At 36.0% G+C, this 26877-nt stretch overlaps 3 protein-coding genes across 3 annotated transcripts in view; all 3 read right to left on the bottom strand.

The window, feature by feature from the left end:
- The window catches only part of LOC113752195 (replication protein A 70 kDa DNA-binding subunit D-like), a 31803-nt gene extending 23968 nt beyond the window's left edge, over window positions 1–7835 (bottom strand). Inside the window, exon 1 of the mRNA XM_027296326.1 lies at window positions 7704–7835. Within this exon, the coding sequence (XP_027152127.1) occupies window positions 7704–7835 (132 nt within the window). The remainder of the gene's footprint in view (window positions 1–7703) is intronic.
- On the bottom strand, window positions 7644–11623 carry LOC113752193 (UDP-glucose iridoid glucosyltransferase-like). The gene is made up of 4 exons (XM_027296325.1): window positions 11145–11623; window positions 10691–10998; window positions 9594–9824; window positions 7644–8161 (listed from the first exon to the last, which is right to left on the bottom strand). The coding sequence occupies exons 1-4, from the start codon at window positions 11554–11556 to the stop codon at window positions 7835–7837; spliced, it is 1278 nt and encodes a 425-aa protein (XP_027152126.1). The 5' UTR covers window positions 11557–11623; the 3' UTR covers window positions 7644–7834.
- A 4255-nt stretch (window positions 11624–15878) lies between these two features.
- Window positions 15879–17617, bottom strand: LOC113752192 (UDP-glucose iridoid glucosyltransferase-like). Its single transcript, XM_027296324.1, has 3 exons — window positions 17197–17617; window positions 16169–17065; window positions 15879–15907 (listed from the first exon to the last, which is right to left on the bottom strand). The coding sequence occupies exons 1-3, from the start codon at window positions 17615–17617 to the stop codon at window positions 15879–15881; spliced, it is 1347 nt and encodes a 448-aa protein (XP_027152125.1).
- Between the last annotated feature and the right edge of the window lie 9260 nt (window positions 17618–26877).

Here is a 26877-nt window from a genome sequence, read left to right as displayed (position 1 = left end):
GCAGGTTTTTTAAGTTGTTCTTTAGAACTATTTGGGAAGGAGCAGGATGATTATCTACTTCTCATGAGTTGAGTGCTCCACTTGGTATCAATTTGTAATAAAATTTCATCAAGTTTAATTTTTTGGGTCAAAATTTAGTCTGTAATTTGTGTGGCTAAATTGCAAGTTTTTTAAGTTGTACTTTGGAGCTTGTTTTGGAAGAGCAGGATGATTATCTGCTTCGCATGAATTGGGTGCTCCACTTGGTATCATTCTTAAATAAAGTTCCTCATGTTTTAATTTTTTTTGTTCAAAATATAGCCTATAATGGCTGAAAGTATTATTTTTGTGATTAGAGAAGTGGAACATGGTAATTTGAACCAAAGATAGGACTCATTTTTTGGTTAGAGTTGACATGCTATTTAGAAGCATTTAAACCAAAATAGCGTGAATTAATGCCATGCAAAAATTAGTTAATTTCTCCTAGAATTGATGGATTTGTTATTATTTCTAGCAATTGAGCTCTTGACATAGGCTCAGGATATCTACTAGGATATTGTTGGTGTGAGAACCCGTAAATTCCCTAATATTTTTCCTAGGGTTTTTCCCCTTTAATTGCATGTTTTCTGCGTTTTCTGGCCTAGGAATATTTTATTGGTGGATTTTATGAGTAATTATAGTTTTTAGATGATTTTTCTAGCATTGGATAGTTTTTGAAAAATTAAGTATATAGAAAGGACGTGGGACCCACTAGTGCGGAAAGTTCGGAAAAATTCGGCCAATAAGGTTAGATTCCGGATACTGTGTAAAATGTATCGGGTGTTAATGGATAAGTAGAGGAGTGTGAAGTGATTGATTTGAGAGGTGAACAAAGGATAGAAATGCAATTAATGTGATGCCAAGTGTCACCATGATATTGGTTAGGACTTAAGAGTTACTATTCATTTTCTTGACTATTTTGACTAAGTGGTTAATATCTTCAAAAAAATCACAAAAATTCACCATTTTCACCTCTTGATGGCCGAACCTCTCTAGCAAGAAGAAAGACAAAATTCTTCAACTTTCTAGCTTCCATTTCACTCAATCTTCCAAAACCAACCACATAACTTAGATTCTACTCCATAAAATCTATCCTTTGGGTGCTTGTGAGTGGTCTATTGAAGTTTGTTTGAAGGTCTTAGGTGGCCAACATCTCTACATCTCTTGTTTCTTAGGTAAGTGATGTTTGACTACTCCCTTATACTTAATGATGGTTATTTTATGCCTAATGGTGGCTAAGGTGTGAGAATATGTGATTTCTTTCTTGATTTGAAGTGATTTGGTTGAGTTTTTTTATTTTTGAGGAATTTTCTGGTTTCATATGATCTTGATGGTGTGGTTGTTTTTGATGGTTGGTAATAAGGGGCTTTGACTCTAGTAGGTGTGAATTGTTGATAAATGCAATTAATTTTGACTTTGGAGTGAATTGAGAAAAGTTAGAGGCCGAATTGGACTTTGCTCAAAACATGAAAGTTGTAGGTATTGATGAGTTTGAAGTGCCTGCAAAATTTCAGGGCATTTGGATGAGTGTAGAGAGAGTTATGCCGTTTTTACTGTTGCTGTTCTGGGTGAACAGAATGTGCGAACTGCGATAGTAATTGTCTGTTTTGACTGGAATTGATTTGGATTTTGTTGTTGGTGTCTTCTGATGAAATGTAGCTTGATGTCTTAGCTTTCATATGCCTTTGGAATCAATGCATTTGGACCTGTATAGACTGAATTGGACTGATTACAGTTTTGTGGGATTTGGGAACCTGCAATTACGGTTCTGGGTTAGTTTTCTGCATTTTTGACCTAGTTGTGCTAGGATTTGGACTGAGTGGCCTTCTACATTGTTGTAGCCCTGTCTTTTAGCTTCGAGATGGTGGGTCTTACGCCCTCATCCGAGGAGCGTAGCGTATTTTGTGCCATTACCGCATTTGGAAGCCAAAAACTATTTTTTTTTGTAAGGTCACATTAGTGCATTGCTGAAATTTCTGGTTTGCTATGATGCTTGATTATGCATATGAAACCCTATTGGGTTATAATTGGCTTGGCTTTGTGACTCGTTATCGAGTCTTATGGTATTTGTTTACATATTTTAGGGTGTGACGTTAGTGCACGACGTACTAGGGATGACGGTGCATGAAACCTCACTTGCTTAAGTGGTGAGTATACTACTCACTTGGATTTATAATGTGGCTTTGCTATATGTGATTGTGATGCCTTGAAGGCTTGTTTGGCTATTGGAAATGATTAGGGTGAGGGTGTACTTGACCGCCCTCATTCCTTTTATTCTTGTGACCGATTGTTTACCGTTTCACTGTATTACTGTACTGCTATATGAATTCTTGGATTTCATTCATGGAAATTGTTTGGGTGTTGGTTGGACGAGTATCCAACGGCCCTACTGTACTGAGCTCGACCCCGTTGGCATTCAATTGAACCGAGCCAGCGAGGGCTTGGTCGTGCAAATTGACTAGCCACGGGGACTGAAATGGGAATCTTGTGGTAATGAGACCCTTGGTTCCGGTGTACTCGAGTATCACCTAAAGTTACTGCTTGGAGTGCGGGCCCGGTTGGGGAATGTTGGGTGGAAGGAATGGAAGTGAAGAGAGGTCTACGGTTTGGTACTTTTAATATTGACGGAGGGTCAATTGAGTTAGATCAAGCATGTAGCGTGGAAATGGGCTCTTGAGAGCCGACCGTATCCTTTTCCCAAATTGTTTTGCTTATTATTTGAATATTTGCAATGAACGGTTATGTTTAAGTGATCTTGGCTGATTGTGTGATAGTTGCTCACTGAGCTTTAGCTCACACCATTCCATTTGTTTTCCTTACAGGAAAATAATCACTTTTGGAAACTCATACTTGTTGGTTGCCAAATTGAGCCATGTATATGTCTATTTTGAATAGCTCTTTGCATGAAACCCTAATGTGTATTGGGTTCATCTTTTGATTGGCAAACCGAACTTTGTCTACCTATGATGAATAGTGTTTGACATGCCGATTTGGTTGTAAATGTTGAAATGTATTAATGGTTGGTGGGATTTCGGATTCTACTATTCCAGGCACTGTTCATCGTTTTCATTTTTTTTTATTTATTTTGTTATTTTGATACTTGTGGCTTGTTCGAGCGCGCTTATACTTTCCCGAAACGTTTTAGATCGCGTGAACTGATCCGTAGTCCTGGCGAGAGCTGGGCAGGCAGTCCGCTAACCCCTTTGGTTCGCCTTAGGGGAAGGTGGGGCTGTTACAGTTGGTCTTTCAATCAGGCTGTACTTCTCGTTTTTGGGTATCTTTACGTGTGTTTTTGAGGTTGTTCTATGTCTCTGTTGACTGCTGCAATAGATCCTTGGCTATCCTGTCATTGCCAAACTATAGTGGGCAGTTAGACTTGGAACAAACATTCTTGAAATATTGAAACAAAGTGTTTTTGATGTTGTCAACCCATCAAGCAGATTTCTGATACCTTGCTAAAGAATTGATTTGAAGGCCAAAAAATTCTTCAAATTCTTGTTTATGATTTACCGCTTAAAAAGTTGTGAACTTATCTATGCTACCTGGTATGACATAAAATTGAACTTGCTTCAAAAAATCATTTAGATAAGTGTGATATACCAATTTAATAGACTTGTATGTTAAACAAACATGCATACCCTTCATCAGAATTGACTAATTTTATACTAGGTGCCCACTTGCTTGGAAGGTCAACATAAGAAATAATAAAACTGATAAAAGTTGCCTTTGACTATCTAGACTTTCTTTTCATGAGCATATTAAGCTCTAGTTTTGACCCATTTTTTCTCTTTAGTTTTGGATGCTAATGACCATACTTTTAGTTAATATCCAAATGATACATTAAAAAAATGATTGAGTTTATTTGCTGGCAAATCCTTAAGTTTTCTATTTGTTCTTCTCAAGTTTTGCTTTTCACTTACCAATTCTTGTACTATTTTAATGTAGATATATGTTGTCTATTCAAACATTTTGGGAGAGCAGCAGTAGCAATGACTGCTTGACTGAAGAACAATGGAGACGAAGCTATCGTTTGCTTAGGAAGTGTTTAGGCATTAGACATTTGTTTTAGGAATCGGAATTATTTTGTATTTGTGAAAATTTAGACTGCATACAACTTATCAAAGTATGGGTAATATTGAATATTTTGGCTTATTTAATGTAATGGATCTCTTTGGTTATTTATTGGCAAGCTTTGTTATTTTGCTTTCATTTTTAAGACATAATTGACTGATTCTAGTTGGAAAAGTGTTTTCATGAAACAATAGTGACAAGGTGAATTTCTCCATTGACAACAATCTGTTGTCACTAAATGAAAAAACATTCAGTGACTACAAAAGTTGTCAGTAATTAATCAATATTAGATGACCTCAGACTCGTTTTTATTGACGATATTGCTTCAAGTATCAATGACAAGTCTCAAGTTGTCACTAGAATTATATTAGTTACTGACGACAATTGTTGTCACTAATAAGTACTATTCACTGACGACTTTTAAGGTCATCACTGTATACTTTTACCGACGGGCATTTAGTGACGACTCTGTGACGATCTAAAACTTGTCAATAAAAGTCATTACTGACAACTTTATATTTTTTTGTGACAAAAACACCTTGTCACTGATGTTCAATTTTCTTGTAGTGAATCTTTCTTTATAATTGGGGTTTATAAGTGATTGTTCACTATTAATTGTTCAGGCTCGCACGAGGACCTTTAAGAGGATCCTACAGTGGACGCTTGAACTTCAAGTAACATTTCTCCTTGGTTGACTTGGTGAGTGTCAAGTGCATGATTACTTGAACTCCTGTGAATTTGATACATGCTTACTTGGTATCCATGACTTGAGATTTTGAAACTGGAGTCGAGTGTGTACTTTATCGCACTCGTTATCATTTGAAATCAATAACTCATGATTAACTTGTTTGACATGAAATGAATGACCTGTTGGACATGACATGAATGCTTGAATATATCACATGCTTGCTTGACTTGAAATAGTATGCTATGGCTGCATCCATCGCTGGAGTGAATCTCCTCGACACTTAAATGTACATGGGGGACGCCCAAACTCATAGGCCAACCTTGGAACTCGAGCTGACATGGGTTTGGTCGGGAACCTCGGTGAGCCATGAGAATCACATGATAAGTTTGATCTATTGGAGAGATCTTGCTTGGCATACTCGTTGAGTATCGCCTTATAAATGTCGTGCGGGCCCGGTGGGGTATGTACGGTGGACAGACATGAGAAGTAATTGGGGATCTACGGATTGGAAATATCGACCCGGTAGACGGAGAGTCATCACGGGATGATAAACGAATGGAAATTGCAAAGCAAGTGGAACTTAGCTCCTGAGAACTACCATATCCTTGAATTGTTTCTGGTTACATTTCATTGAAATTGTTAATTACTCGCACTTTATCATTTGACCTGTTATTTGGGATTGGTACTTGGACTATGTGCTTGCATGTGTGTTCTTGGCCTCACGAGCGTTTTTGCTCACCCTATAGATTTGTTTTCCTTAACAGGATTGGTTTTGGAGTGAACTTGGAGAAACCACCTTTTGTACTTTTGGCTTAGGGTTCCTACTGTATTTTGGGCCAGACCTCTTCTTGGTTGTACTTTTGGGGATCTAATGTATGATTGGGACATTTGATGTATCTGGGTGTTGTATATTTTGGGTATTGATGTAACTTTTGGAAATCCGATGTAAGAATTGAATCATTGATATATGTATTGTTAAGTTCAAACGTTTTCGCATTTGCTTACTTTACTTCGTGGTAACGACTAGTATTGTGTTAAGGTTGAATGGATATTGTCTTGAATCCTGACGAGAATTGGGCAGGCGTCCCACAGATACCCTCTGATTCGCCTTAAGGAGAAGTGGGGGGCATCACAAAGTACCTTGTATTAGTAATTGCAATATCTCATTTTTTTACAGTTCCATTACTTTCGAAATTTCATAAATTGGTCCCACTTTAGAAAGTCTTCCAAACACATTTATATTACACACAAATGAATAAGTATAACACATATAGTTATCTAGGAATCACTACTTTCAAATAAATAAAATTAAAAGTAATATTTATAAAAGTAGTATTTACCCTATTAACTTATTACATCATACCTGATAAGAATGTAAAAACTTGACATTGTGAAGAGAGATCATTGAAATCGATGAATTCAAATTTGTGAAATTTTATTGGATTCAATTAACTTTTTCTTTTCCATAAATTTCGTGCTATGCACTATATCTTGATAACACACTTAATAATAAAATTTATTAAGAATCCTATTAGGAAACTACTTGCCGTCTCGTTAAGTCACGTAGGTAAGACAAAACATGAAAGGATAAGAATGAGGATACTATTTTATTATATAAAATTTATTAAGAATCTTATTAGGAAACTACTTGCCGTATCGTTAAACCACGTAGGAAAGAGAAAACATGAAAGGATAAGAATGAGAATACGACTTTATTATATATATATATATGATTGCTAAAATACTCAGAAAATTCTTAAAACAAAAAAAAATTCAGTTAGACATAGTAACATATATCATATAGGGGTGGCAATTTCTGACACGACCCGAAAACACGACACGAACCTAACACGAAATTAATGGGTTTGGGTTGAAGTTTTGGGGGTTCGGATCAGAATCGGGTCGAACCCGATGAACCCGAAAAGAAAATAGGTCAATTTCGGGTCAACCCGTGGTGACCTGATATGACCCGATATGACCCGTTTACAAATTAAAAATAATTTAATAAACATAAAAATTATTTTATCTAACTAAACTAAATCATTCTTTTTTTTCAAAAGCATTAATTACTTAATCCTAAATGAATTTATTTACCTTGTATGAAGTTAAAATTATTATATTTGAACAAATAATATAATTCGTTTTAATTTATTTTATATTTGGTTTGGAATAAAACACTTTTACGGTGTTTAATTTATTTTAGATTTGATTTTGAAATTATTTATTTAAATTTTTATTACTTGATGATGTAATTAATTTTGTGAGAAATTGATTTTATTAGAATTTACAGTAATAAATTAATAAATTAAAATTAATTTTCGGGTCATTTCGGCTCGACCTGCCAACCCGCCAACCCAAAATTTTAGAGTTCGTGTCAGATATACTGACCCGTCACGGGTTGACGGGTCGGGTTCGGGTCAACGATACCCGCCAACCTGATTGGACCCGAATTGCCACCCCTAATATCATACAAGGTAACGGTTGACTTTTGTTCCTCATTTTTTGATCGTGGCCAATCTTATAAGTGGCGTAGCCATGGTTAGCTGAGGGGATGCAAATTTTTTTTAAACTTTAATATAGGCTATAAAAAAATTTAAAAATGTTAGTTTTCGCCCCCTGATAATCCTCATACTACATAATAGCACAAAATGCAATTAAAAAACTACATAATTCTCAAACTCACATCAGCACCTGCAAACACCAAATGCTACATCACTTTTAAAAGGAACAAAACTCGGATTATATATCACATTTCCAAAATGTCAAAATTACGGGAACAAAGGAGGCAGCAAAAACAAATTTGATTCTGAAATTAGAAGTTGAGACGAGATGAAACCTTAATATGCAAATTCAGCCTGCCACTTTGGGCACCCAAGAACTAAACCAAATTTTTTAGCCCTTCAAACTGGATTAAATTTTAACTGACTGAAGTTGCTGGATCATCAACTTTAACTTCTTGAACCATGCTTGGAAGTTGGGAGATAAACTCTGTCAAGTCATTCAAGGACTCATAAGAAGAACCACCTTTCTGCAAACCAGCTTCTAGTTTATCTTTCATCACTGACATTCTTTGCCTTCTGCATCAACCATTAGTCGTCTTATAGATTTCTCAATGCTCCCTCTATCCAGCACATTCTCAATTTCCAGGCCTACCTTCCATTCATAAGTCAAGTATCTTGCATTTGATGATTGGTCTGCAAAATGTGGTCTGCAAATCATTGGAACGCCTTCGCAGATGCTTTCTATTGTTGAATTCGAGCCACAGTGGCTCCAAAATCCCCCCACAGCGCTATGTGCCAAAACTTTTTTCTGAGGTGCCCATTTGACTATTAGGCCACTTTCTCCTAGTAATGCTTTGACGCCCTCAGGAAAGTGATCTTCCAACTGAGATCCATCCATAGAATCTGAGCTAAGAACCCATATAAATGGAATGCCACTTGCAGAGGCCCCATCCTGGGCCTGGACACGTGGCAGCCCAGGGGCGGTCCGAGCTGGGCTGGCGCCTCGGGCCCAGGGGGAACCAGTCCAGGGTGCGCGGCCATTAGGGCTCCGGGAGGCTCCCGATGGCTACCCCGCGAAGGGCGGGGAGAGTCCCCCTTCGTGCGGGGATGGGGAGCTATCCAGGGCAAGTCCCGGAGCGTACGGAGGTCGGACTCCTAAACGGGTATAAATGGTAGTACATACCAACGGTACAAGGTACGCTGACTATTGGTAGATTACTCTGACAATACATTATTCTAAAACACTCCGTCCACCGGCAAAGAACTAACTTGACCGTCGGAGTGCCCCCGGGGACGACCCTCGGGCCCCCCTACCAGTTCACCTTCGTTTGTTTTGCAGGCTTGGAACTAGCTCTTCCATCAGCACCCCGAGCTCATCAGGTCAGCTCGGTCAGGGGAAGTTCCGTGCTTCTTCAGTTGGCGCCGTCTGTGGGAATCGGAAGATAATTGTTAGTGTTGATGGCGAGGACACGATCCAAGCGAACCGTTGAAAGCACCGGTCCCGGAGCCGGAGAGGGATCCCGCCGAGAGGAAAACGAAGCGGCTGGGGGCGCTGGGGGCTCAGCCCTCTCTGGGGAACGGAGACGGCATATGCTCCAGTTCGTAACAGAGAATCTCCCCATGCTGGAGGATATAATCCGGCAGGCTAAAGGGGGAGATGGGGCTGGCGGCGCACCGACTTCCAAGGTCAAGGGGAAGGGGAATGAGAAGGAGTCGATCCCCGACCCTTCGGAGGATGAGTCACGGGACCAGCCCCCTAGGAGGAAACGGCCGCGGACCCCCCTCGTCCCCGAGCCTCGGTGGTCGGGGACAGCGAGAGGTACTCCCACGACCGGTCCGCGGGGAGCCGACCAAGGGACCCTTCCCCACGGAGACCTACGCGAAACGGGCTCGAACGCTCCCCCGCCCGATCTGTCAGGAGTCGCCCGCGTGATCCACCCCAGTGGCAGCCTGTCCGGGATGAGCTCGAGCAGATCCTGCGACCACAACCGTACGGGGACTACTACGCAGCCTCGCCCTTCGCCCGGGAGGTCGAGGACTACCCGTTACCTCGGAGGTTTAAAATTCCGAACATCGAGCTGTACGATGGCTCAGCGGATCCGGAAGACCACCTCTCGGTCTTCATGACGCACATGCGCCTGCAGACCGCCGCGGATGCACTCCGTTGCAAGGCCTTCCCCATGTTCCTGAAGGGTAAGGCTCGGCTCTGGTTCCAGGGCTTAGCGCCGGGGTCCATCCGGAATTTCACCGAGCTGGCGAGGCAGTTTGCTGCCCAGTTCGTCTCCTCGAAGACCTACTCGAAAAATGCGGCTCACTTGATGGCCGTCAAGCAGAAGCCGGATGAGTCCCTGAAGAATTTCATGACGCGCTTCAATACGGAAAGCCTGCAGATCAGGGACAAAGATGAGAAGGTGGTCATGGCCGCTTTCATGAATGGGTTGAGGGTAGAGGATCTCTATTACAAGCTTGTCGAACAACCTCCCAAGAACCTGGGAGAGCTCTTGACCCGGGCTCACGCCGCCGCCAATGCAGAAGAGGCCGGCCGCCTGAAACGGGAATCAGATCGGGAGTTCGGGGACAGGAAAGGACGAGCAAACCCCCCCGAAACTAAGGACGCCCAAGTCAGGAAGAACGTCTTCGATCGCCTCTCTAAGGATAGGATCCCAGCTCCGCCGCCCCTTCCAGAGAAGACCTACACCCCTCTAACACGGCCCAGAGCCCAGATCTTGGCCGTTATGGAGGCGGAAGGGCTGGGAGATCGGCCACCCAAGATGGGGACGCCCCGGAACAAAAGGAACCAGGACCGGTACTGTGCCTTCCACCGCGACGTCGGACACGACACGGAGGGGTGCTGGGCCCTGCGTAAGGAGATCGAGGACCTGATCCAACGCGGTTTTCTTGGGGGGTTCGTGCGCCGTCCCGGTCATGGACTCGGACGCAACCACCACGGACGCAACCACCACTTGGATCGTGTCCTCGCCATCAACACTAACAATTATCTTCCGGTTCCCACAGACGGCGCCAACTGAAGAAGCACGGAACTTCCCCTGACCGAGCTGACCTGATGAGCTCGGGGTGCTGATGGAAGAGCTAGTTCCAAACCTGCAAAACAAACGAAGGTGAACTGGTAGGGGGGCCCGAGGGTCGTCCCCGGGGGCACTCCGACGGTCAAGTTAGTTCTTTGCCGGTGGACGGAGTGTTTTAGAATAATGTATTGTCAGAGTAATCTACCAATAGTCAGCGTACCTTGTACCGTTGGTATGTACTACCATTTATACCCGTTTAGGAGTCCGACCTCCGTACGCTCCGGGACTTGCCCTGGATAGCTCCCCATCCCCGCACGAAGGGGGACTCTCCCCGCCCTTCGCGGGGTAGCCCTCGGGAGCCTCCCGGAGCCCTAATGGCCGCGCACCCTGGACTGGTTCCCCCTGGGCCCGAGGCGCCAGCCCAGCTCGGACCGCCCCTGGGCTGTCACGTGTCCAGGCCCAGGATGGGGCCTCTGCAGGAAGCATGGGACTTTGTAACGTTGCTGAAGCCGTGATAAGGTTAAATGCTCAAGACAATCTGTTGTATTCAAAATGATGGCCACAGAAGAGCGTATATTGACTGAAGAAGCGAAGAAATTCATAATCCATTCGGGTATTTCATTAGTAATTGGATACGGTAAATCCTTAAACCTCAAAGGATGGAGCTCTGGTACAGGGTCCAGCAGCCTGGACTCTGTGAATCGCAATATTCCAATTTTTTGCCACCAGAAGTTCAGAGAATGACTAACTTACAGCTTAAAGGACTGAAATCTTTCATGTAAAGATTTCTTTTTTTTTTTCAAAAAAAATGAGATATTAAACCATTAGTTTGCAATTTACCTGGAAAGGGAATACGATTTTCTGCTTGAAGTTGACAGATGTAGCGACGAGATAGCATGGAAGCAGCCATATTAGGCCTTAAAACAATGCTTGGAATCTTTAGATGAGTAGCAACCGAATCAACAAAGCACAAGTAGGAATCATATATTATACAAGAAACCGGGTAGCCCTGCAGCTTCTGATCTTCCATGAGTTGAACCATGTAGTCCTGCATAGGTGCTCTGCAGTTGCTGTTCATAGCTAATACGAGATGCTTTAAATTGTCGATAGAGGCCTGATAACCAGATAAACCGTCCGACAAGAGGTGAAAGATGAATTCAGGATGGTTCAGAGGATTGGGAGGTCTGAGTTCAGAGTGTGGAACTACGATGGAGAACCCCTTAGAGTAAAGAATACTCCCCAGCTGAAGCATTGGAGTCGTATGCCCCTGAAGGGGCAATGGAACTAACACTACTGTGTGTTTTTGAGTTCTGCTTTGTTCCATAACCCTCCCCCCCCGGGATCGGTTTGTAACATAAAAAGGACTCTGCAATTTGGTAAGGACGGGTGTGAAAGTTGGACAGAATAGCAGATGAAAATGTAATTACACTTGAATTTTTAATGAAAACGGAAACAAAACATAAGGCGTCGGCAAACAATTGAAATGAAAGAAAAATAACCAGTTGGAATACTAAGACAAACACATGTATGTGTGTGTACATACTTTTTTTATGTCCCATCCGTGTGTGAAAATTGAAAAGTTATTTGGGCAACTATTGAACTTTTTGAACAGTTAAAATTTGACCATTCATATATTTTTATTCACTTAACTATTATAAATATAAATATTAGGCCATTCTATCTAATTTCACGGTTAACTCTATTAGATTTAATGATTCGTACAATTTACGAAACGTACTATTAATAATGGATCTGACAAAGTCAACTATGCAATTAGATGGAATTATCCAAAATTTTGTTCAATGGCTAAAAACATACCGTGTTTGTTTGGATTACATATTATTTACACCTTATTTATACACACTGACTTATTTGCATTATCAACACATTTTTTAATTATTTTTTATCTTACATACATTACATAAAAAAAGTGCTAATATATTTTTTTTATAAAATTATCTCAAATAATCTGCCATCCAAACACACTCAAAGTACTAATAACCGTTAAAGTGACAAAAACTTTACTATTCAAAAAGTTTCATAACTATCCAAACAATTTGCTCATATGTGCGGGGAAATTGGACAAGTTCAACCCTCTCTGTCCAATTTGGCGATGACTCCTGAGTGTTTCTAATCTAATTGTGTGTGTGTATTTCTTCTGTCTATGGAAAAAAAAAAACCCTCTCTGTCCCACGTCCCGCATAGTTTAGTAGTAATTTTAAACAGTTTCTTCTTAACTTATTGTTGCTTTTGATATAAAGAAAAAAGATCAAAAAAATATCGGATCACATATAAAATTGTCAAAAAAAAAATATCACTAGTCAACATCTAGTAATCATAGTGACTAGAGTTAGTACTTATAGTTCATAGTTCTATAGTTTTACTCGTAAAATATTTTTTTTAAAAAAAGAGGAACAAGAAGAGAAAATGAAACGAAAAAAAATTATAAATCCCATTCTTTCTATTTACATACATAACAGGGGAGTTTTATTAAAATAGTAAGGTTAATATTTATTTTTGTTGGACAAGAGCGGTAAATGTAATTTCTAAAATATTAAGAGAGTTCAGTGAAATTATTAGAAATCTCAATGGAGGTTTATGAAATTATCCCTTAAACCTTTTTTTTTTTTAAAAAAAGTGTGTGTCTAAACTCTATTTATTTATTTATTTATTTTTGGGATCAGTGGGAACACGTGGCCCCCATGGACCAATATATGGATCCGCCAGTGTCAAGGCTAAAGTATTGGCCAAGAAAATCAATCAGCAAGGCTTTCTCGATACACAAGAACCAAATCAATGAGATTGAAATGAAGTGAAGATAGGCTTTCTCGGTACCTTTTCTTGTCTTTCCGTCATATTAAATCAAATATTTCAATAATAAAATTTTAATGCATTTATAGTTATGTTCATCTAAAATTGATAATTTCATTGAATAATTTAAACAATTGTAACATCTCTATTTCAATTGAAAATTTATTGATAACCAATTGAAATGCAAAAAAAAAATAAATTATTCAATCAACTCAGTGACATGTAGTTGTTCATATTATAATAGGATATTTAATAGAGTGTTTTAATTAACAGATATAAGTAAAAAAGTAATAAAATTCATTTTGAATGTGGGCTATTTCTTGATTTCCATTGTCATCGGACAATGACCACCCTTCGTCTTTGTCGGCTTTCTATTACTAAAGTGCTCTTGAATTTGGGCTGTTTTTTTATCTAATCAATTAATTTGCAAGCCATTTTCTACAGCTGTATTAAGGGCCCCTTCTGGCTAGAGGTGGCAAAATGGGCGGGATGGACGGGATTTACTTGGGTTCGAAATGGAACAGAATCATATGAGTTTGGGACTAACCTTACCCATATGTGTTTTGGGGCTAATTTGGGCGGGATCACTTTGGGATGGGTTTAGATTGATCCCGCCCAATACCCAAATCTATTTTCTAATTTTTTTCCTTTAATTCTTTTTTTTATGTTTTATATAACTTTAATATTTTTATTTATTAAATTTCTTTTGATCTTATTGTGAATTTATATTTTACTGAATTCATTTACACTCTAGAACGATCAACAGTTACTTTAAAAAGACATAACATTTTGATAAGAATGAACATATCTTCTCCTTGGATTAAACCAAAAATTGGATTAACAAATAAAGGAAAAGATAGATATACAGCTATATTCCAACAGATATCAAGATAGCCAGGATACTGAGGCTGTTGGACATTTATCCTCATCACTGTCCCAGGTGATGGGTAAGGTTAGTAATCGTCTCTACCTAAATATGACATAATGTTGTTTGACACAAGGACTGGAAACAAGATTTTTTAGCACCAAATTCATTCTTACTGACATTCTTAAAATTTCCAAAAATTGATACAAAAGAAATTCACATTAAATGTTGAATAAAGCTAGCATAGAAACGAAGAAGCTGATTTAATATTGATAACAGGGTTGCATATAGAAATCTATGTAGATAGTTTAACAATTAGCACAAAATCAACGTAAAGGGGTAAAGGGGTGCCAACAGTTGTTAGTAAAGCATTGATTCTTGTAGACACCAAAATTTTACCAATTCATTTTATTTTTATTGTTATCTTTATTTTTTTTAAAGTTGTTTAAATGAAATCATTTTTACATAATTGGTTTTCTTTTGTAGGAAAGTGAAGAAAGGAAAAGACAGAAAATGGAAGTGAAAAAAAAATCAGATTTTTGCAACAAAAAAAAAATCAGAGATGAATTTTTGGATAAATGAAATTTTTTGGGAAGATATTTGGACCCAATGGGCACCCAAGTATCCCAACATTTCCCATCAAATAATGGGTACAATTGGGATGCATCCCATTTTAAACCCAATATCAAATTACAATACCCATCCCACCCAGAGTCCTTTTGGGCATGGGTAGCCCATTGGGACTTGGGACAAATTGCCACCTCTACTTCTGGCATACAGCTGAGAAACACAAATCTCAGTGGTTTTTCTCTTCTCCTCCAATAATTAATATATTGACGTTCCCCTATCTCAGTGCTTGTCCTCAACTTTTCTCTAGAAACTCATGAATTTCTGGAATGTAGATGCATCACACTCTAAAAAATTAAGGTTAGTACAACTTGCACTAGCCAGTCTCTTATACAGATTGCACATGGCAGACTTGTGAAGCAACATCGTGTTACTCAAATAAAGATTGACCTACTCTAATAATGATTGATATCACTAGACTAATGTACAAGTAATATAAGCCAGACAGCTTCTTGATTCCATGATTGATATCCATTTCTTCTTTAAATTATTAATTCAGTATCAGGTTCAAAATTCAAATTATAGATTGATAATTTGGGAGTAAGAAGGGTGTCAAGAGGGAAAGAAAAGTAAAAAAAAAAAAAAAGAATAGTATTCCGATTATGAATTTTTTTTTCTTTCTTTTGTACGAGTCCAAATAATTAATAACGATTATGAAGAATTGTAGTGAGATAGAATGAGGAAAAAGCCCATTTGGCTATCTAAGGAAAGTACGTGCAATTCATCACCAACAGGTATTTGACCACTCCTTTATCATTTTATTTGCAAAAATAGTGATTATGAATAGAGGTATTTACTGGATTTTTTTGTGATGTTTTGATAAGTCTCGACTCAGCCAATTATTCTTGTAGGCGTTTGAATTCAAGTTCCATACCAAAGATTATTAGAACACATTTGAATATCATTTTTCACTTAATTAACCCCAAATGGAGCCAAAGTCATATTACCTCAAGCTCAAATATCGTTTTTAGTACATATTCCACAATCTCTTTTCTTCTATATATAGTAATTGCTAAAATACTCAGAAAATTCTTAAAACAAAAAAAAAATTCAGTTAGACATAGTAACATATATCCTTCAAGGTAAATGTTGGCTTTTGTTCCTCATTTTTTGGTCGTGGCCAATCTTATAAGTGGCGGAGCCATGGTCAGCTGAGGGGATGCAATTTTTTTTGAAACTTTAAAATAGCCTATAAAAAAAATTTAAAAATGTTAGTTTTCTCCCCCTGATAATCCTCAAACTACATAATAGCACAAAATGCAATTAAAAAACTACGTAATCCTCAAACTCACAGCAGCACCTGCAAACACCAAATGCTACATCACTTTTAAAGGAACAAAACTCGGATTATATATCACATTTCCAAAATGTCAAAATTACTGGAACAAAGGAGGTAGCCAAAACAAATTTGATTCTGAAATTCGAAGTTGAGACGAAATGAAACCTTAATATGCAAATTCAGCCTGCCACTTTGGGCACCCCAAGAACTAAACCAAATTTTTGAGCCCTTCAAACTGGATTAAATTTTTACTGACTGAGGTTGCTGGATCATCAACTTTACCTTCTTGAACCATGCTTGGAAGTTGGGAGATAAACTCTGTCAATTCATTCAAGGACTCATAAGAAGAACCACCTTTCTGCAAACCAGCTTCTAGTTTATCTTTCATCACTGACATTCTTTGCCTCATTTCTTTGCCTTCTGCATCAACCATTAGTCGTCTTATAGATTTCTCAATGCTCCCTCTATCCAGCACATTCTCAATTTCCAGGCCTACCTTCCATTCATAAGTCAAGTATCTTGCATTTGATAATTGGTCTGCAAAATGTGGTCTGCAAATCATTGGAACGCCTTCGCAGATGCTTTCTATTGTTGAATTCCAGCCACAGTGGCTCCAAAACCCCCCCACAGCCCTATGTGCCAAAACTTTTTTCTGAGGTGCCCATTTGACTATTAAGCCTCTTTCTCCTAGTAATGCTATGACGCCCTCAGGAAAGTGATCTTCCAACTGAGATCCATCCATAGAATCTGATCTAAGAACCCATATAAATGGAATGCCACTGTTTGCCAGGCCCCAAGCTGTTTCTGTTAGCTCTTGTTCATTTACGCATGCTAGGCTGCCCAAGCTTACATAGAGCACTGAATTTGGAGGTTGCTTTTCGAGCCAAGCAATGCAACTTTGGTCCTCTTCCAGGAAGCTTGTAGATGTGGCTGCAGCTCCCAACTTGTGGAGAGGCGCAATTCGGAAGCATGGGACTTTGTAACATTGCTGAAGCCGTGATAAGGTTGAATGCTCAAGACAATCTGTTGTATTCAAAATGATGGCCACAGAAGAGCGTATATTAACTGAAGAAACGAAGAAATCCATAATCCATTCGGGTATTTCTTTAGTAATTGGATGCGGTAAATCCTTAAACCTCAAAGGATGGAGCTCTGGTACAGGGTCCTGCAGCCTGGACTCTGTGAATCGCAATATTTCAATTTTTTGCCGCCATAAGTTCAGAAAATGACTAACTTATAACTTAAAGAACTCAAAGATTTCATGTAAAGATTTTTTTATTGAGATATTGAACCAATAGTTTGCTATTTACCTGGAAAAGGAATACGATTTTCTGCTTCAAGTTGACAGATGTAGCGAAAAGCTAGCATGTAAACAGCCATATCAGGCCTTAAAATAATGCCTGGAATATTTAGATGAGTAGCAACCGAATCAACAAAGCACAAGTGGGAATCATATATGATACAAGAAACCTGGTGGCCCTGCAGCTTCTGATCTTCCATGAGTTGAACCATGTAGTCCTCCATAGGTGCTCTGCAGTTGCTGTTGATAGCTAATATGAGATGCATTAAATTGTCGATACAGGCCTGATAACCAGATAAACCGTCCGACAAGGGGTGAAAGATGAATTCAGGATGGTTCAGAGGATTGGGAGGTCTGAATTCAGAGTGTGCAACTACGATGGAGAACCCCTTAGAGTAAAGAACACTCCCCAGCTGAAGCATTGGAGTCATATGCCCCTGAAGGGGCAATGGAACTAACACTACTGTGTGTTTTTGAGTTCTGCTTTGTTCCATCTCTCTCTCCACAGATCCTACAAAACTGATGAAATGATAAAGTTCAATCTCCTGACTTTATCTCCAGGTCTGGAACTTAACAGGTATTATAGCGACTTGGGGAGTCAAATTAAGATTGGTTTGGCTCATGGCAGAAAGCTGCATATTGGTTCATGGATCCATTTATGGTAGGAACACTTGGACCGTTCCTATAAGAGCTCGTCATTAATGCAAGGCACGTGTGCGTGAATTTGGGGATGGAAGCCCGAAGGGCATGGAATAATGTGTATATGAACGGGGAGAGGAAAAAGTGAATAAAAAATGTATGGGGTAGGTAAGCGAGGGACTGACAAATACTAGGGATGGCCTCGCAATTATAAAAAGGGTGTGAAAGTTGGACAGAATAGTAGATGAAAATTGTAATTGCACTTGAATTGTTAATGAAACGAAAACAAAACGTAAGGCGTCGGCAAACAATTTAAAAATAAGCAGTTGGAATAATAAGACAAACACGCACATATAAATGTATACATATATGTGTGTGGAAATTGAAAAGTTATCCGGGTAGCCATTGAACGAAACGTGTATATCCGAAGTGCATGAATAATGTGTAAATGAGCGAAGTATGTGGTGAGTGAGGGATTAGAGTGACAAAGACTAAGGAATATTGTGCGAGGGGGAACCGGTTGGTAGCATAAAAAAGATAGATGTGCAATTTGGTAGGGACGGCCTCGCAATTATAAAAGGTGTGAAAGTTGGACAGAATAGTAGATGGAAAATGTAGTTACACTTGAATTGTTAATGAAAATGGAAACAAAACATAATGCCTCGGCAAACAATTGAAAAGAAAGAAAACAATAAGCAGTTGGAATAATAAGACAAACATGCACATATAATGTCTACGTATATGTGTGTACATACCTTTTTTATATCCCTATATGTGTGTGGAAATTGAAAAGTTATCCGAGTAGCCTTTAAACTTTTTGAATAGTTGAGATTTGATCATTCAACTATTAATAGCATATTTTTACTTACTGAACTATTAAAAGTGTAAACTTTGGATCATTTCATCTAATTCCACTATTAACTCGGCTAGATCTAAGGGGTCGCACAATTTAAGAGACATACTATTAATAATTAGATTTAGCAGAATTAACGATGGAATTAGATGAAATTATTCAAAATTTATATTTTTAATGGTTTAGTGGTTAAAAACATACTATTAATAGTTGAGTGACCAAAATTCCACTGTTCAAAAAGTTTTGTAGCTATCCAAATAATTTACTCCTATGTGCATGAAAATTGGTTAATTTTTTTAATTTACTTTATGTCTCCAATTTATTTATTAAATTACAAGCTTACAGATTTAACGGCTTAGATGGGTCAAACGGGTCAACCCATGTTTGACCTGATTTGGATCTATCTGCTTGGTGGATTATTTGGATTTGACCTGATTTTAACCCAAACTAGTGAAGAGTAAACCCATATCTGATAATTTGGTATTGGGTTCGATTCATATTTTCGGATTGTATCGAGAATTGCCACCCCTATTAAGAATGTTTTACACAAACTGGTGTTGTTGTATGCTATATATGTAAAATTTGAATTTCAAAATTGAACTTATATTATGCGGTTTACTTCTACATCCACTCCTATATACATTGTTAGTACGTAGAAAGTTTACCTAAAATTAATATAGCGCTTAATGTTACAAAAGATACAAGTCTAAAAAGATAACATGAATATTTTTATTTAACAACACAGTAATTTTTACATAGATCTTCAGAAAATTATCAAGAACAAACACAAAATAAAATGCTTTCTTTAGATTTGGCGGTCACAATTATCAACTATATATAATCCACTATAATGCAAACAGCAACAAAACCCAATATATCAAATTTTCACGTATTGGTATCAGTTTTATTACACAAAAAGAGAAATATGTCAACTTGATGCTCAAATGAAGATCAAAATTCTCATAATTTTCTAATTGAAATACTTTTTCACACATTATCAGTTAACTATATTCAATAATATGTATTTCTTTCATTGATCATGAGTGTTCTAAAATTTGGTCATAGATTTCATTTTGGAAAATGAAAAAGTACGTCAAAGCTTTTATTTTTATTGAACAACTAATATTCAAAATAATAACCAGAATTTGCAAATCCCAAAGATAATACATAATACCCTATATGAATACACTTATTTAACTCTTCACTTTCTTCTGTCGCAATTCCCAATTTTAAGTTCCATACATTCACATATATTTATTATATATTAGAAAGAAATCTTCTTCTTGATTTCTTAAACACTGTTCGAATTCATTTCAAACGAAAAACAATTCTGAACTAATTATAATTTGTATCCGTTCAGTAATACATCTTTTTTTATTAGGTATTTCAAAATGAGGTTGTAAACTATATTTTTTCACAAAAGGAAAAGGAAAACTTATAACTACATCTAAATTTTTATTTTTTCCTTGAAAACTGATATTCATCGCTCCTCACTTTTATTATCATAGTTCTTACTTCTAAACTTCACATTACCAACACAGGAATTTTGGTTCTATGATTAATGTTTATACCTGTTGAATTAAGTTATGGAAACAAAAATATAAAAACTAATTATTTAAGGCATGAAGCATGTACAGATGAACATATTATTTGTTTAGCAGTTCAGCTAACGGGTGCCCGTTAACATGAATAAAGTTACCCTAATTAATGAATTTTAACATTTAAAAGGTGATGTCTTTAGTTTTGGAAAACTATTAACAAGGAAAATTTTTTCTAAATGACAAAACAGACCATTTGAAATATTAGTGGAATTAAAACAAAGTAAATTCACTGTTTAATTGAGAAGTGATTTAAAAAAATGAAATAACCAAAACTACAATAATCTATTCTAAACCTTTAATGAAAATATTGGATTGAAATCTCCAGCATTAGAAACAGTTTTCTTCCGTTTATTTGCTACATCGTCAAGAGCTTCCCACTAAGGATTTTTAGGTTAATAAGCCAAGGTTTGGTAGCGTCTACAACTTACTCTACGTATGCACTCGTACAACAATTTATTCCTTAAAAATGCAACAAATTTATGAACTTAAAGTGTGAAATACTATTCAAAAGTTCTTATTATTTTACATTATCATTGATTTTAGTGCCTAAATTTGTTGTCCTGGTACAGTTGTGACTGCCCTTTATTTGTTAGCTAAAGTCACATAATTTTCCACCAAGTTTAACAAAGCTACTGTTGATGGTTCAAAGCCAAAAAAAAAAAGAGCAGCAAAAAAAAACAACTAATTATGTAATTATGTTAAGAAAATAGAGAAGCAAAGAAATTACTTACCACTAGAAGTATGTAAAATCGAAAAATTTCGATTTACCGACTGAATTCGAATTGAATACGAAATTTTTGAAATCGATAATTCGAAATTCGGAATGAAAATAAGGTTTTCTAATTTCGAAATATGTGAATTTGGTTTGAATTCGGTAATGGGGTTTGTCAAATCGAAATATTCGATTTCGAATTCACAATTCGAAATCGGTATTCGATTTCAAATTCGGTATTTTATATATATATAATATATATAACATTATCTATATAATATTTTTATACAATATTTTTTATATATAATATTCCATGTTTCTATGTTTCAAATCAAATAAAGGAAAAAAAAGGGTTCCCGAATTCAGTGAAATCGAAATTTACTCAATTCCAAATTGAATTCGGAACGAATTTGAATTCGGTCGGAATTTCTGATTCCAAAATTTCAAAAAATTTTGAATTCAAAGTTTCGAATTATCAATTTCGATTCTGATGCATACCCCTACTTACCACGAGAAGAACCTACTAATATCTTCAATCTTCTAAAAGTTGGGTATATAGAGATAATAACTGGGAAGGAGAAGGAAAGAGTACAAAAAAAGGGATAAGACCTGCAAGAATAGTAGAGGTGTAAAAAAAATTGAAATCAATAGTAGGAACATAAAACTACAAGAAAACATAGACATGATAACAAGTATAAACATCGTATAAACAAGAAAACTACCATCACCAAATTCGTTTAAAAATTTATCTTTAGATATCATATAAACATGAAAAGAAGACAAACTTAATTTTAACATAATCCTCATCTAGAAAAGAATAATTTACGAATTAATTACAAAAGATTAAATTAATGAATTGACAGAGAAAAGAAAAGATGGAATGGCATAATAAGATGTACCTTTGAGTGTTATCCTTGCCTTTGGATCTAACTTCCTGCTAACTTAGGGTTTTATGCATCTTAATGGCTCCATTTTTGCGATTTTTTATTAAAAGCATTATTTTTGGAGCCATAGAGAGAAAGATATTATTTTTGACGTGTGAGAGAGAGAGAGAGAGAGAGAGAGAGAGAGAATTTTGGCGGTAGAAAGTTGAATGCTAGTAGAAGATTTGTAATGTTTATTTTAGGGTAAAGGTTAGTTATGTCATTTACAATGTGAATTCCTAATAATTAGCTTCCTAGAATACAAAATAATTAATGCATTAATTAAACAAGTTATTTTTTTATCCACATTAACAGGTGCCCTTAGAAAGTCCCTTTATTTAACTAGTAAATTTAGTAGTCCTATTTTATGTTCATTTGGACTAGATAGGCAGGAAGGGAAATGAAGGAGATGGCATAGATGACTTGGGATGGCATAGAGATAGCGGCAATATTAAAAGAAATTTTTAAAACTTTAAAAGCACCTTATCCAGAGCATTTTATAGAAACAAATTTACAATAAAGTTTTCCCACCTATCCAAAAATTGGTAGGCCAATTTGGAGTGAAGATTGTTTGGAAGACATTTTCAAAAAGCATAGTGTAGTACTTGTATGAGCGATGAATAAAAAGAAAAATTTATTGATGCCCAATTGAAAAAGACAACCGAAGAGATGACAATTCAATAAAACTCTTTCTTGCAATCAATTCTAATATGTAAACCCATGCATGACACAGGTCATGAATACTAGCCAATGGTGTATTGCACTGTTAGTTTTAGACAGCCAGAAAGACAACACCATGCTGTGTTGGCATTATAGAATGGAGAGTTAGGTACCTTTATGGTAGGAACCCGTTGACCGTGTCTATGGTAGGAAGGCCTCCAGAGGCCGACACGTGTTGCAGGTGGATGGATTGCAAACGGAGACGTTAAGCCGTGGAATCGCGCGTGGAGATGCAACGTTAACATGTTGTCCGCGGCTGCAAGGTAAAAGCACAGGTTCGAATATTGCCTATTATATGAATACAATAGTCAATTGTTTTGAAAGACTATTGTATTCATATAATTTCAATTGTCTGCCTAGATATTGCCAACTAATTAAAGATAACTTTTATTTAACATAGCAAATACATACTTACATATGAAGATGCTAATAAGAATACATAAAATAATTAATGATACCAAAAGTTATCCTTAGCGTTTGGGTTTTACATTCTTATTCAAATCTAATCAGGGTCAAATTTGGGTTAGATATATACAAATTAAGTAGTATTTTAGGGTCGAATGTTCTATATTTTTTTCTTAAACTATAATGTTACTTTTTTTAAAATTTTTGGTAGAATTGGTGTTGTTATTATCATATTTATCAAAAAAAAATTTCCACGTTAAAAGGCCAGTAGTACTTTTTTTTTATTTAGTGATTTCATAATTTAGATTTCATGAATGGTACCATTCTTTATTTTTTAAATCCACGACATTATTTCCTTTTGTTTTCTGTATAATTTTGCTATTTTACTTAGGATTACTAAGTTAAAAGATAAAATATTATTATTTACTTTTTTACTTTTACTAAGTTTGGTAATGTTTTCTCTTTATTTACCTTCCCACTAATAAATTTCAAACCAAATTCCTATATAAGTGGAGCCACTTCTTACTTATTTAAATTAGAAAGGCATGGAAGGCACTTCTTACTTAGAAAAATGTTATTTGCACTCCATTTTTTATTATTTGTAATTCCACCATTTGTTTTATCATATAGTCTAATTAATGAAAACTATATGATCAAAATGATTATTGAAGTGTGAATAACAAAAATATAGTGTAAATAATCTTACTTATTTAAATTAATAAGAAAGCATGAAAGGATGTCATATTTGTTATCTCTTGTTATGGTCTTATAGAAGTTTTAATTGGAGTAGAATCATAAATAACGCAAGCTAATCGAAAACGTGATAGGTTGAAGTACAAATAAGATAACATGCACATTAACCAACAATTTGAAATGAAATGATTTTAAAAAGTAACTAACAATTTCAAATGTGAAGAGTAGATGTGGAAGTTAAGAGAAATATATTTTATAAATTAAATTAAATGTGAAATGCTAGAAAAATAGAATTGGTAGTGGGAAGACGTGTGAAGGCTTGTTGCTAAAAATTCTTTCTCAAATTTATATATATATATATATATATATAGATAGATATAGATGTCTTTTTTTTAGTGGTTCAATCTCATATTCATGAACTATCTGCAGAAAAAAAAAATTCTGGACTATACTAATTTTGTTATACCAACTTTGTTATTCTTATTAGTGTATTAATTGTTACGCTATTTCTCTCATTTTGTTGGGTCTACATTAATACAAGTGTAATTGTTATTATGTCTCGTGTCCCAGAAAATACATAATATCCTATTCAGGTGGATACGTGCAACAGATAATCAAATTGATGGTAAAAATTTAGAATGAATAAGTTGCTTTTGTATAACGGTTGTAAAGGTTTCTTGAGACTTTATGAATTAGGTGTCTTGCGTTTGTAAAAAGAATTTCAGAAGATTTTTTGTATTGGAAATGGAGTTAAAACTTGCTATAGGTTACTTTCCTGTATTTCAATCTTATCGTAAAGGGTAATTTACTGTTGAACCTAATTTTTTTTCTGATTATATCCAGCTAATAAATTAACTTAAGAAAATAGATAATTTATGGAGGAAAGCTATAAGTAGCTGGTGCTTATTTTGAAAAATAGATTTATTTTTATTTTATCCAATAAATAAATTAGTTTATGAAAAATGGGTACTCTGTTCTTATAATGGAGGAAAGCCATAAAGAGCTAGTGTTTTATTCAAAAAGGATCTATTTTTATTTTATCCAATAAATAAAATTTTTGTATGCAAAAATGGGTACTCTATTCTTATAATGGAGGAAAGTCAGGAAGAGCTAGTATTTTATAAAAAAATGTGTTTATTTTTAGTTTAGCCAATAAATAAAATTTTTTATTTATAGAAAAATGGGTACGCTGTTCTTATAATGGAAAAAAGTCATAAAGAGCTAGTGTTTTATTGAAAAACGGGTTTATTTTTATTTGATCCGATAAATAAAATTTTTTATGAGAAAAACGGGCACTGTGTTCTTATAATGGAGGAAAGTCATAAAGAGGTAGTGTTTTATTGGAAAATGGGTTTATGCAGAATTTTATTTTATCCATAAATTTTTTTTATGGAAAAATGTGTACTCTATTCTTATAATGGCGGAAAGCCATAAAGAGCTAGTGTTGTATTCAAAAACAGGTTTATTTTTATTTTATCCGATAAATAAATTTTTGTATGGATGTCTAGATAAAATTGATTGATCGGATTAAAAGAAAATTTATTTTAACACTCATTTTTCCAAAAACAAATTTTCTTTTCGAAAAAAAAAGAAAATAAGCCCGTTTTCTAATAAAACAGTCGCTGTTTATGGCTTTCCTGCATTATAAGGAAAGAGTATCCATTTTCTCAAAAACAAATTTATTTATCGAAATAAAATAAACATAAAGGCGTTTTACAGTTAACCACCCACTATTTACGGCTTGCCTCCATAAATTATCCACTTCACTATTTTTCATAAGTTAATTTACTAGTTGGATAAAATTGGAATAAAATTAGGTTGAACAGCAAATTACCCTTTAGGATAAAATTGAAATATAGGAAAGTAACTTATAGCAAGTTTTAACTCCGTTTCCACTACAAAAAATCTTCTGCAATTGTTTTTGCAAACGCAAGAAGAATAATTCATAAAGTCTCAAGAAACCTTTACAACCTTTATGCAAAAGCAACTTATTCATTCTAAAATTTTAGCATCAATTTGATTACCTATTGGAAGTATCAACGTCAATAAGATAATATGTATTTTCTGATACACGAGACATAATAAGAATTAAACTTGCATTAATGTAGACCTAACAAAATGAGAAAAGTGGCGTAACAAATAATACAATAATAAGAATAACATATTTGGTATAACAAATTTAGTATAGTCTAAAATTTTATTTTTTTTCTGCAAATAGTTCACGAATATAAGGTGCAACCACTAAAAAGAATGACATGCATATGTAATGTAAAAATAAATATAAAATGAATGTAGTTACATTGTGTCATCCGGTATTCGGGTCCATAGTGGAAGCCGAACTTCAATAATGGAAAGCCAAAGTTGAAGCTTAATTCAGACGCTATGGGGAAGAAGTGGGGTCACCAAATATTTGGTACAAAGGAAAGACTTGCAATAACATAGTACGGAAGTCAGTCTGCTGTTTGCTTCCATCCGTACACACTTCTACTTGATTCCCTATGCACGCGCTCTCCAACAATTTAACGTCTCCGTTTGGACCATTTTACCCCCAACACGTGTCGCTCTCTGCCGACATTCCTACCATAGGCAGGTTCCTACCATAAAGGTTTCCGACTAGGGGTCTATTAAGTCAAGTAGCGATCGAGTTGCACCATATTCGAGCTCAAATTCAATCACTATTAGTGCTACTTGAACTTGAACTCGAGTTTGAACGAGTATATAAATTTGAACTCGAACTCGACTCGACATAATGGAAATTAAGATCGAACTCAACTCGTTGGAATTCGAGTAAACTGCAAGCCATATCAAATTCGAACTATACAAGCTCGAGTTTTTCATCTCTTCTTAAAATTTTTTTTTTTACATTTTAGATTTATCAGATTATTAATTTATCATTCATCATTTTTTTTACTAATTATTACTTCACGTAAATTTATTAATATACGGATCCATACTAGTCATTTCATAATTAAAATATATAATATATAAATAATATAAATACTTAATTAAATTCGTTAAATACTCGAGTAATTACTACTGATTCGAATTCAACTAGTTACGCAGAATGAGTAGATCGAGTCTGCTAATTTTTACCAAGCCGCTCGCGCTCGTCCACACCCTATGTTGGACAAAAAAATCCTCTATG

This window comes from Coffea eugenioides, chromosome 11 (genome assembly GCF_003713205.1).
Source record: "Coffea eugenioides isolate CCC68of chromosome 11, Ceug_1.0, whole genome shotgun sequence".
In the NCBI taxonomy this organism is placed as follows: domain Eukaryota; kingdom Viridiplantae; phylum Streptophyta; class Magnoliopsida; order Gentianales; family Rubiaceae; genus Coffea; species Coffea eugenioides.
The sequence above is the reverse complement of the archived record's forward strand: the minus strand, read 5'-3'. Positions and strand labels throughout refer to the sequence as shown.